The sequence below is a fragment of the Lissotriton helveticus genome, chromosome 6, assembly GCF_964261635.1.
Source record: "Lissotriton helveticus chromosome 6, aLisHel1.1, whole genome shotgun sequence".
Taxonomy (NCBI): Eukaryota; Metazoa; Chordata; class Amphibia; order Caudata; family Salamandridae; genus Lissotriton; species Lissotriton helveticus.
The window spans coordinates 173,012,152-173,025,446 of NC_136067.1; the positions used below are offsets into that span (position 1 = coordinate 173,012,152).

A 13,295-nucleotide genomic window follows, 5' to 3' on the forward strand; every position below is an offset into this window, starting at 1 on the left:
TGGATCATTACTCTTGCTGGTGGTGGATACTTGGACAGATGTCCTGAATTAGACTGATAATCTGGGAGATTCTAAAGACGAAAGAATAAAAGCCACTGAGATGGTCAAAAGCAAGAACCTGAAATGAAAATGGGTTTTGTAAAGCGCAGATAGTTGCCCGGGGGCGTCCCAGCGCTGAAATGCTAACTAGTGATCACAGTGGGGCTAAAATGCAAAAAAGAAAAGCAGCCTATTTATTAAACAAAAAAGTTTTCAGTTGCTTCCTAAAAGAGGTAAGGTCCGAATTGGACCTTAGGTGAAAAGGCAAACTGTTCCACAACTTGGCCGCATTCAGGGAGAAAGAACGACCTCCTGATCTAGACCGTTTGATCTTTGGCACAGCGGCGAGTAAAGCATTAGTAGACCATAGCTGTCTGCTGGGTAAATAGGGAGTAATTAAAGGGCGACTAATTAATGGACCGGTTTCCCAAAAAGATTGGTGGGCAACACAGAGATTTGAAGCTGATCCTGTCCTTCACCGGAAGCCAGTGTAATCTCGTCAGTCCAGCTTTCACAGAGGTCCTACGGGGGATTTGGAGCAAAGTCTGAGCCGCACAGTTTTGAATTACGTGTAGCTTTTTTAATGTAAAATCTGGGGCCCCACGATAGAGCGCATTTCCAAAGTCTAATCTCGAGAGAATTAGTCCTTGGACCACAATTTGTCTTGCCTCAAAAGGTAACAACGGAAGGATCTTCAACATTCTAATGAGGCAAAAACAGGTGGCAGATTGTACAACAGCCTGATGGTCAAATGTCAGGGACTTGTCCAACCAGACACCCAGGCTCTTGATGGCATCCCTGGGGACTGGGGGAGTGCCTAGGCACGCTGGCCAGATCCGGTCAATTGTAGATGGAGCTGGATGTCCCAACATCATGACCCATGTCTTGTCCCCATTAAGTTTGAGACAAGACAGGGTCATCCATCTACTGACCTCGCTCAGGCATCCCATCAGGTCCACTGTGCCCACAGGGTCTCCAGCCCTCGTGAGAGAGACCACCAGCTGGGTATCGTCCATGTAGGTCACGATCTTAATACCATACGGACGGACGACCCCAGCCAGCGGTCTCATGTAGAGGTTAAACAACGTCGGGCTTAGTGAAGAACCCTGTGGGACTCCACAGTCCAAGGGCCTGCTTGTAGAGATAGTCGCTCCCTCAAAGACCTGGAATTTTCTACTAGATAGGAATGAACAAATCCACTCCAATGCTCCTCCTTGAATCCCGATCTCCCGGAGGCGCTGTAACAAGATTGTATGATTTACAGTATCAAAAGCGGCACTCAGATCGAGGAGGATGACTGCCACCGATCCTCCCCGATCCAAAATGCCCCTTGTTTCCTCCAGGACCGCCAACAGAGCCGACTCCGTCCCATGCTTGGGGCGGAAGCCAGTCTGCGAGGGATCAAGGAGACTGGTTTCCTCCAAAAAAGTGGTCAGAAGGCTGTTGATATATTTTTCTAGTAGCTTACTGGCCCAGGGGAGCAGGGAGATTGGACGATAATTGCTGAAATTGTTGATGCTCATATTAGGCTTCTTAACAAGTGCCTTCACCCTGGCTTCTTTCCACTTAGTGGGAACTGTATTGGTGGAAATTGAGGCATTGAGTACCTTCAGCATAACCGGGAGGATGGTCTCGCTAACGGTTCTTAAAAAACTAGGAGGGGCCGGATCACCGGGAGAGCCCGATTTTACCTGGGTCATTAGAATGGCTAATAGGTCCGAATGCAGCAAAGGAAAGTTCTCCAGCACTGGTGATATGTTATCTATCATACCATGTTTGGAGTGGCCAGGAGCGGCTACTAGATTCTTTGATTGAATGGCTGGGAAGGCAGAGTAAATACAATCTATTTTATTAAAAAAGTAATCTGCCAACTCATTACAGCGGACTTGTAAATCGTCGCTGTTTATGGGAGGCTGGGGAAGGACAGTGAGACTTATTATCCTGTATATTTACTTCGAATTGGACCTAGCATCCTTAATCTTTTGCGTATAGTGCTGGGATTGAGCTTTCTTAATCGCTAGCTTATAATCCCTGATGGATTTTCTATATGCAGCTTTGTCGAGATCTGTGTAGCCCAAACGCCATTTTCTCTCCAGCCTCTTGCACTTGCGTTTGATCTCCCTAAGCTCCATAGTGTACCAGGGGGCTGACGTCCTGGATCTTTTAGTCCGTGATTTTATTACTGGGAGAATGGTGTCAAGTGACTGAGTTATCCAACTATTGAAAGTATCATTGGCTACTGTGGGGTCTGTAGTGATAAGAGGGATTGTGGCTTGAAGTTCCCTCATCACCTGGAAAGAGAGTTCTGCATAGCTAGCAAAGTACAGCAGCAAAAAAACTCCACTTTAGTGCAAACTCTTTTGCAGCTACTGAAGGTATATAGGAGTTCAGTTATTTGTGATAAACCAAACTCAACTTTTAACTGTTGACCATAATGGGTAAGTAGTTTCTAGCTTCACTTCCATTAACCACAGGCATCAATCTTGACAGACCGTTTTAGGCTGCCTGGAAAGTTTTATGCATGGTTTGAAATCTACCTCTGGTGACATTTGGTGTGCAAATGTGACGTTCCCCATTTTAAAGTTTTTATTTAATGGTTAACTGCCGATTTACTGTTTTCTCCAGCTCCTTGTCGCCAATTAAAATAAATAAATAAAAAGTACCCTATTTTTGGTGTTTACACAATTCAGTATCTCAGCACATATTTCAAGGCAAAAAAGAAAGCATGATAACCAAGGTCCTAGTAGTTTTGTAAACTTTTGTCTAACTGGCATAGTTAGCAAAATTGCTATATTTATACATTTGCAGTACAATTTTGCCCATGAACTACTATCTGCAATCGGTATACATCTAAAACACCTAAGCTAGAGGTCTTTTCTACTGCCCACCTTTGCGAGGCAACTTGGTAAGCTTCAGGAATTTATAAAGCTACATTGGTTTTTTGAGAGGGAGGGGTTGCTGAGCTAGTAAAAAAAGGGGGCACACCGTAATAATGAAAATGAATGATGAAAATATAGTCCATTTGTGTCCATTTTCTATACAATCAGTACAAGAGTCCGATATTTTTTTATATAAAAAGATTCCAGGTATACGCACCCCATTCCACATTCCAGACCACAGCAAGACAGCAGGTCCTCTGCTGAAATTTCTGCATTTGCCTTTCCATTAGAATGGACACAGATTCGGTCTGAAATTGCTTCCACAGCTCCAAAAGCCTGCAAGAACATTGCACAATGTCAGAAAAAGTAAACAAACAAGTAGAACAGAGAGCAAAATATGAATGTTACGTTTTAGTACTGAACAGAAATATTCCATTTCCGTGTGTAACTGGCATACTATGGCTCCTTCAGAGTCAGTTTGTCACCCCTCCCCCCACATCCGAAGAGTACGGGAAAAAAATATGCAAGAATTCAAATAAATGGGTTGTGTCACAGCAGTTACATAGTGCTTCCAACCGTGTTCAGGGTTTCAATTTGAATCTGGATATTGGGCACCTTTATAGGACAACATTTACTAACTGTAAGTCAGGGTACACAAGGTTTGGCGACATTGCTGTGCGTAGGCATGAAGGGTTGTGGAATACTGCATAATTGCAGAGCAACAAGCTTCACTTTGTACTGTTGGTTTAATAGTCAGAGTATAGAAGTTTCAGAGACCCCAATCCTACTACACATCCTGAGCGCCAAAATACAGGCCATAGCTACTCTGTGTGGTTTATTTAACTACCAACACTTTCTCTTTGAGACCAGACTTAAAGCCCAACCTGCCCACACCTACTTTCCTTAATTTGTGCTACAGAATGGTGGGTCAGATAAAGCAGAGCGCCTCTTACATTGGAATACCTCCCGGCTACTACAGCCACAGGAGACTCTTTCGTTGCAAAGAGAGGGTGAAGAAATCCCCAGTCACAGTGCCTCTTTCAATTAGCCTCAGCAAGCTGCAGATATTTAAAAACAATATTGGGATATAGCTTAATCGCATGGTTGTCTGCAAACAAAATAGTTTGCTTTTTTGTCCACAGTCTGTACAAGAGAAAGCCACAGGTACCAACCACCCTTTCTTTCAGGTTGTAGATAAAAAGGACAAGCACCCAAAATACCTCAGAGAACAGCTAATATCTTCTCAAGTGCACCTGGGAACTCAAACACTTTCCCGTCAATTCCCCAGAGCGAAGATCCTACCATCAGCCAGGTTTATGAATCTAATTTAGCACATTTGTCATAAACGGCATTAGTTTAACTGTTGCTCAAACGGCCCACCTTAAATCAGGCTGATTCAGCCAATTACTCAAATTCTATTTCCTGTACCATCCCTAGAGAGCAGACTATGGGCTTCTGTAACTCCCAATAATATCCATGACAATTCCCAGGATGTTTTATAACTAGACAGAGGCACAGGTTGCAAAGGTTCTTGGGGAGAGATGGTTGGATACAGTTACTGCGTTGATGCCCTCAGCTGCCTCAAGCAGGCCCCGCTCTAAGAGAAGGAAGAGCAGCAAGAAGGGGAGTTTAAAGCAGGCCTGGAACTCTGAAGTAACAAAAAAACTAGAAGTTCCGCAAGTGGCGGAGTGCAGTGAAAACTGCAGTGCACACTAGTCTTTTTGCAGCTCGGGTAGAAATTCCACCCAAGCTGCAGCTCGCGAACTTCCTGTTCGAGAACAAGAGTGGAAAAAAACTCTGCTGCACTACTGAGAGTGGAGTTTCCTGCAGTCTGCGAGCTCCTCAGAGTGCAGAAAACTCTGCAAACTCCACGAACGTAGCGGAGTTCACCGCCCAGGCCTAGTTTAAAGTTGCTGATCAAGACTTGGTTCAAACAGCGGTGGTAGTGGCTCGAGCTGCTGGACTTATGTAGAACAAAAATCTAAACCTACAACAAGGATGCTAAAAGAAATGTTTTGGGCAAAAAAAATACAGAAAAGAAATGTATCAATCCGGTGGTCTGCGGTTTCATTTATCACTATGCATAAAGGGATTCTTGCAGTTGAGAACAGCTGTACATCACTTTAATAGTCAAAGGTTCCCGGGTGCTCCTCGCTGGTAAGTGGCAGTTGGCGGGTTGGTGCCCCCCATCTCACATCAAGCTCGACACTGCCTATGTTCTACCAGTTCTGATTGCCACAATGCTGGACCTGACCAGTCTGGTAAGCAACTCGCCTGCAACCTTCAGCTTTGCAGGTCATCTCCTTCTGATGAGACGGGCGGTGGCCAGAGTGGTAGGAAAAATGGCCACCCACCTTCTCAAAGCTTTTATGTCCCCCACTATTCTCCCTCACTGGACTTTCATTTTCCTAGATATAGCAATGCCCCCATCTAACCGTTTATTTTTTTCTTTTGTTTATCACCCAAATCACACAAAAATAAATGCTTTCCCTATTATAACTCGAACAGGCCTATCGGTTGGGGGCTTTCACCTCAAAAGATCAGGTTCCACCATGGAAACAAACCTGCCCAACAACATTCTGCAGACTCTGTGGCCAAGTGGAAGAAACTTTGATTCATTTACTGTGCATTTTTCCAACTGCGAATAACTTGAGACGTTATTTATTACAAGTATTTCATACAAATCAAATTAGATCATGTCGGCCAGCTGTAATGTTAGTACTGGATAGTCAATTGTTACAGGCAGAAGGCAGGGCCACCAGGTTCCTGCAGAAAGTCAGTTTTTTACTACAGTAATCTGAAAAATATATTTTGGAATTTGAGAATTGGAAAAGTAAGATGCCGAATTGACAGTTTTTCCTTTTGTACTGTTTTTCATATCCAGTTTTAACATGTAATCGTTATTGTTATTTAAGGATCGGTATACTGTGGTACATTTCAGAGTATGAAATCAAAAGTCTACAGTTGAAGTACTGAGGAGCAAATCACTGCACAGTATCTAACTCAATGTTAAATTTGTAAATATGACAGTATATACCACATGTGCATCCTTTTTACTTTTTAACGTCATCTGGATGATTTTAGCACAAAAATTGTAAAGGGTTTAATTAACTATATACAATAAAATTACTTTGACTTTAAACAGGCATATCTAAATGCAATGTAAAATAAATACATTTCTCATGTACTGAATCCTTCAACATGTAAAGTGCGCTAGTTAGTACCCATCTGGTAGATTTTACACAAAATAAAACTAAATAAACCTAATACATCTTGATTTACCAGTTGCATTCAACACCAAGCACCTTGTACAATCTGCTTGAGGGAATGAGGATTTACTCCTAGTCACCAAACGCATGCAAACAGGAAGATGGGAACTAATAAATGTAGTCTGCCCCATGTAGGACTAACAAGACAGACTAACAAAAATAAAAGAATGCCATTAGAAATCTACTATATATTTCTGAAAGGCACTTAACATTCTTTGGTCTTTATGCACCAAGTGTACGGCAAGTGCATTTGCGCAGAATGTGGCCGCCTTTCTAACTCAGAAGCCCGCAGACTAAACTTCCTCTCCCATAGCTCACTACCTGTCCATTACAAGTCAGTCAATGCATTTTACTCAATGAAACTTGCAAGCAGCTCATCATTTATTAATTACAGGAAAATATACACATTCCCAACTAAACAGCACATGCACTTTTGAGAATAAAGACTGGATAATCTCATTTAAAGAGCCCCATATTTGCAGCTCTCTACCAGATGCCCTATTTAAAGGAAGGCTCTTGAAACATCTCGATCTGGCTGCTTTCGGAGTATCAGGAAAACAGATCAGCCAACCAAATGCCCTAGCCCCATAGTGCTACCTCTAAGAAAATGTGCAAACCCATCACTGAAAAGCCCCCCCCCTCCCCCAACAAAATATATACAATACTTTCATCCACCATTAGGTTATAAACAAACTCACCAACAGACCAGACCTACATCTTTGGATTAAGTAGACTGCATTTATTGTTCACCCATTGAAGTGTCAAAGCTGGCGGTCTCAACAAGCAAGTGGTCAAAAGAGCTTACCCAGCAGGAGCCACACGAGCCCTGGTCTCGGATCTCTTGAATAGTGGGGCAATTCGGCCACTGCGTTCGGGAGTCAAAGTTGTCAGGCAGGCCAAGTATTTCAGCAAATGTTTGTCTAAAAGAAGTATCAACGCATTTACACATTTTGAACAGAGATTACAAACTTTAAACGGTTATGCCTAGGAGAAAGTGATGGCAATCTTTTGTAAACAATTGCAAATATTTCATCCTCGGAACATTATAACCCTAGCTACAGCCAACTTGCAGGAAACTTTGAAGGACCGCTGCCTTCTGGCCAAGTCTGCACTACACAAATATCACATACATATATTGAATTAATCAGTTGCAACCATTGTCATTATCTGCATTATTTTAAGTCTCACCATACAGAGTGTTAGCCGTCTGACAAAACATAGGAGCGCACAACATGTAAATACACAACACATAATACACAATAAGGGGTTTGATGAGGCCAGCTGCAGCCATTGGCCCATTTTGCTGACCCATACCCTATTTCAACCAGGCATGTTTGGCTGTCCGTCTTATTCAGGAAAAGCCCATGGCATACAGCAGGTTTACATTTTTTTTTTTTAAATCAATCTTTTTCCAATTTTACATTTAAAAACAAAAATATAACCAATTGTAGGGCAGGACCTTCCCAAGCATCACCAGTCCTCCCAGGCAGGAGTCTTTCGCCTGGCTGACTACAGGGCGAACTAAGACTACTTGCTTATTTCTTTAGGCAGTATACTGCATTTAAATGTTCTTTAAGTAAAATAATATCGTTTATTTAAATGAAACATCAGCACGAGTTGAAATTTTCTAAACTGTCCCATCTTACACACAATCTACCACAAATATGATTTATGATGTTCCTTTCTTCACAGGCAATATGTTCTTCACCAAAAAAGTAAACATTAAGCGTCTGGAATTCAAAAATGGGGTGTCATTTATTTGTGAATGTTTAGACATTTCATATTACTAAAATTCTGACCACTACTTCTACTTCATTTAAAGGCAGCACCGATTACTAAACTCAATTTAAAAAAACAGAAACCCAGACTAAAGTGTATTAAGGGATGGATAGCAAGTTTAGGAGAAACATTTGTGTGTGCAATGCAAGTCTGAATTAGATCCGAACAATCTAAGCATTGTCACACTGTTTAATAGGGAGGTAGTTTAGGCTGATCTACTGTGCAGGAGTCCTATGAATAATCTTATAGTCTATGTAAAACGTGTTGCAAAATGTACTATAACAAATGCTTGAATATAGGGCCATTTGTCTTTATATCTTTTGATTGTGTATTAAAATTATTTTTTAATACTGGAAAGGTTAAGGTTGATGGTTAAAACAATTACGCAGTAAACAGTAATAACCGAGGGTATTACACTGTAAACAGTTGATAGGATTTGGCAGGTTACTTGGGTGTCCAGACTAGTCGATCAGTCATCCTTCCAGTGCCGCTGGTATATGCTTAGGTAGTAAATATAAATAAATGTAAATCCCAGCATTTGTGAAGCTACCTCCTGAGAGATGCCCTGGCGCTGGGGGCTGTCAGGACAATTTAGCAAGCTATTGCCCAGAGCCACATGGTGCTGGGCTAACCTGCCGCCGGAGCCGGGGATCGAACCTTGAACCCGGTGGTCCGGAGTCAGGCACCCTGGCCGCTGCGCCACACCTCTTCCAGTACTTTTAGCTGCCTCACAAAAACACCAACTTGAAAAATGAATCTCCACGTTAACACTGAAGAGAATTAGAGCAAGAGTGCTATGGAAGAGATGAACTCAAAAACTGGAATGGTAAACAGCAAGCACAAGAACAAGGAAGACACACTAGAAATGGGAGACAAAGTCTGGTTCATTTCATAAATTTGAGGCTGACCTGCGGTGAACACCATCTTGTAGTTGCCCAGGGGGCGGTTGAATGCTTTCACTTTTATTAACACGTGGTTTTGTAAATTAGCCAAGTTTTAGTTTTAAGCAGGACCGTTTTCATTGAAATCACCACCTTGCTTGCACAAGCGCACCTAAGCTGCATGTCCAAAAACCTAATAACCATCATCCGTTGTCCCCAATGAACTTTTTTGGATCAGGAAACCAATGATCTTCTTGAATTCTATTAATCAACAAAGAGTTTGCCCAGTGGGAGAAGTGCTTAAAAGAGGAGGATTTATAGAACTACGGTAGTGTCATGAAAGTGTGCCTGCATACACAACTGAGTGCCCGTGTTTACACTTCCTGAAGTGCACAGTTACCTCCTATTCGAGTCAGGGCGCGTGCTACAGACATCACTGCTCTGAAACAGTGAGCAATGAGTCCCTCTTCTGTTTCTGAGCTCTGCTGCGATGCATATAAAGGTACAAAAGTGCCAAGTTAAATGTGTGCACTCTAGAAAGTGTAAGTGGATGAACAAAGTCCTGTAACCTAACGGAATCTCAATGTGGCCCTTGATGGAATAATGGTATACAATCATTCACACAGTGTTTCTAGGGCCGTTCTAGCTCCTCCTCAAGCTTTTCTTTGAGTTAGAAATTTGCCCCCAAGATTTTCTTAGAATGCCAAGTGAGCGGAGGAGGTGTGAAGGAGACCTGGAAAGGACACAAAGCCGGTGTAACTGATGCCCTTCGCGGTTTGATACTGAATAAAAGGATTTTGCAAAGGAATCGAAAAACTCAGTCTTTAAATATGTTCTATACTTTAGAGAAGCTAAACAGCTGATAATATGATCGCGTCCTGCCACCACCCATCTCAATCCTCCAATCATGCAGGTTGTTGCATTGGAGTACTGCAACATTCAGTGGTGACACATTAGTGTAACCCTTAAAGTTTAGAACCAGAAATGCAGTGTGTGGTCTGGAGGTGTAGTTCAGTGACCCGTAGGTCCTGAATGAGCCCCGAAAGTGCAGGGGGTCATCAAGGGGAGCGGTGAATGTGCTGGAGGTAAGAAAGTGGTGTTAGAGGGGCAGAATGTAGGGCACCATCTTTGTAGGATACTTTGTGCGAGTGGAGCCATTAGAGATGGTTTATAGTAGTGGGCTTAGTCTAAAAGTCACTGATCATATTTTTGAAGTTTCATTCTTCTGCAAGTCAGGTCCCCCAGTCTCTTTGGGGGAAAAAAATACTGACTGAACATTGAGTTTAGCAATAGGGATCAGTGTTAACTATCAAAGTTACAACTCCTTAACATGCTAGCCTGGACCACTTTCTGTCGCGGTCTATGGAGAGTCAAGTATACAAAGGGAGTAAACGGATTATTCCGTTGAAATTAATTGGTGGCTTAGCGCCTGGGGCATCATGGGTAACAGACAATATTCACAAAGGGTACCACTAGAGAACGCCATCACCCATGAATGCAGAGGAAAGGTCTAAATGTATGTCTTTGTTATTGTTAAATGGAATCTCGCCGCTTTATATCCAAGCCCATGTCCCGAAACGTTAATATTAAAGCTCAAAAACGTGTGCATCATAGCTGGTCAAGTAACATGAAAAGCCTGTTGGCCAAGTCCCTATTGGGGAGCCTCCATTTAGGGGCCCATCTACCCTACAACAAAGCCCCAGCATCGCCTACCTGCAGATCTTCATTATGGCTCATACTGCCACTTTTTGATGTGGAGGTCACCGACATCAAAGCTCATTCTGTGCATTGCAACAAGATGCAATTGGTATACAGTTAAAGCACACTAATCACCTGTAAGGTTATCCAGGCGCTTAAGCAGGCGGCTGACGCCTGGAGAGGTTAGTCGAAGAGCCAGGTTTTCAGAGCATGAACTCCCGTTCACCCCCTGGCATTCAGTGTGCAACAGCCGGAGTGCTTCACGACTGGTGCAATTGTTCCATCTAACTGACTCTTAGCTTACCTTCTAAAAAATGTTGTGCAGGCTCAGGAGATGCAGTGCCACCACGCATTACTTTTTTTTTTTTAAGTCTCTGCCTCATCTTGCCATACATTTAATTTACTATTCCGAAATGGTCACTGGCCATCTTTGAACGTAAAATGAAGTAAAGAAAATATAGAGCGCGCATCAGTAAGCGCACACAAGCAGGGGCAGCCATCTTGGAATTATTTTTATGAGAAAAGCCATTCCAAGGTGGTCACTCAGGAACGAGCTTTCATAGCTGCCATCTAAAAATGTACACTTTTTTTTTAATCATACTAAAAGAAAATCATTCCAAAAATACCTCCAATGCGTGTGCAAGGTCACAGGCTCACTGGTGGCCATCTTGGAAATCTTATTTAATCTATTTTATGCAATACAATCAAAAATTGGCAAACTGCGCAGTGTCATAAAAAGGAGAGAACTATTGGCGTTGCCACTGCTGGTTTACCGAAAATGTAAAAAAAAACAAAAAAAAACGACACCTTCGGAGACCCCAACATATTTAAATAGAAAAACTGCATCTCGGGGAACAGGCAGGCTCAGAATTGGGCAATACGCATCTGTGGACAGGGTAGCATCCTTAAAGGCGCCAAATTTAAAAAGCAAGATTGGGAGTGCTGGAATATTAAGATCACGGCTCCTCCATGCCATGGTTCCCTGGTTTCAAATTAAAGGCTGCAGATAGGACCAGTCTGCTCCTCATTGCAAAAACTAAAGCAGGGCTAGCCTTTGCCAATGATGGATTTTCTACAACAGGAAGCCCCTCGGACTTTAGTGTGTACAGGAGAAGAGACCATCCTTTATGCCAAGAAGGTCAGGAAAAGACTTGAGCCACTGGCTCGTGTGCCAACATGGTATTTTATACTCCATGGAATGTGTATTGTACCATTACAGCAGTTATACATCTAGCACAAAGTCTTGTGTCCACTTTTCTGAAAAGATTAGAGTACGGCTGGTCACAGATTTTGACAATGTTTCAATAAGGCTTTTGCTCTTTTACCTAAAATCAATGTTTTAGAAATGTTTCTTATGCAGCTCTACTGGTAAAGAAAAAAATGAGAAACGATAGATCTACACCATTAGTCTTTATAGAAACATGTCAGTTTACATTAAGACCCCAGAATAAAGACACTTCTGTTTAGACCAAAACAAAACTATAAACTAGTGCCATTTGTTGCAGCGTGCTGGATACTAGCAATTGGTCAGTGAAAAGCTGTGGGAACTCAATTCTTGGCATTCATTAATTTTTATAAAGGAGTTGGTATTCTGGGTAAGCTGTATGCACATCAAGTATTGTTGCACGACAGCTCATTTCTTTAGTGGAAACAAGGTATGCGTTGAACACAAAAAAAACAAAAACTGAAGTTTAGATTAAGCAATCCATCATGGCTACTTACCGCTCTGGAAGCTTTGGTCCACCATGCAAGATAGTGCCACAGAGTTTCTTCACATAACTCATGTCTGCATTGGGAAAGTTTAGCCGAGCCTAAAATGCAAATATCATCCATTAAAGACACGTTTCTGAAAGTGGCGAAATAGTAAGCAAAAGGTATTAAATTCCACTCACAAAAAACTGCCAGCAATGAATCATGAAGGAACAACATTTTGTCACTCAAGTGTACTCAATGTGAAAATAAATGCCACTGAAGTAACTCGTTCAACCATGCAGGCCAACAGGCGCCTAGGCAGCAGAGAATCTTTACAGATTAGTTTCAAATAAATGGATAAAACTACACAATCTGGTGTGGTGACAAAAAAAGCCAAAAAACTGAATTTAACAAACTGAAATGGCAATGGGTGAGGGTTAGAGAGTGGAAAGGGGAGGCTGAATTAAGGTTTCGTTTTAAGATTTTGAATTGGACAGCAGAAAAAAAGGCTTCATTTCTCACAGCTGAGACATAATTGAAGTGAACATCGATCAAACCTCATCCACAGCCCACGGTCTGCTCAGCACCTCATTCAAAACACTCCTGCTACAATAAAAATGTGACAGCATCTTCTACAAAATATTTTTAGGATAAACATGTTGGAGGTTATGTTGGTACTAAGCCCAACCTTCTGACTCATCTCAAACTTCTTCTACTACTCCTTCCAATGCACTACCCTATCTCTCATCCTATACATCTATCAATATATCCTCTACATCCACTCATTTATCCCAAAACCCATACCACTACTAGGATTACCAAAATAACCATTTCTAGACTCTCCTACTCTATCCCTCCTCGCATCATCTGGTACCTCTTACTATACCGATCCCCTAAAACAAACCTTTCTTTCTAAACTCTTTCCTCGGAGTTCTCCCCTCCAAAACTCCTTGTTACTCATCCAAAAGCCTCCTCCTAATGCGAAGACCTAAAAAAAAAAAAAACTCACTTTTATCCCTCCACTATCCTTTTCAATCGAAATTAACAGACTAACATGC

The 13,295-nt window shown here is 42.1% G+C and overlaps 1 protein-coding gene across 1 annotated transcript in view; it reads right to left on the minus strand.

Moving 5' to 3' along the window:
• Positions 1 to 13,295, minus strand: part of CTSB (cathepsin B) — an 82,083-nt gene that overhangs the window by 32,257 nt on the left and 36,531 nt on the right. The window contains exons 3-5 of the mRNA XM_078647582.1: positions 12,268 to 12,356; positions 6,993 to 7,107; positions 3,136 to 3,254 (exon numbers count right to left, since the gene is read on the minus strand). Of these exons, the coding sequence (XP_078503708.1) occupies positions 3,136 to 3,254; positions 6,993 to 7,107; positions 12,268 to 12,356 (323 nt within the window). The remainder of the gene's footprint in view (positions 1 to 3,135; positions 3,255 to 6,992; positions 7,108 to 12,267; positions 12,357 to 13,295) is intronic.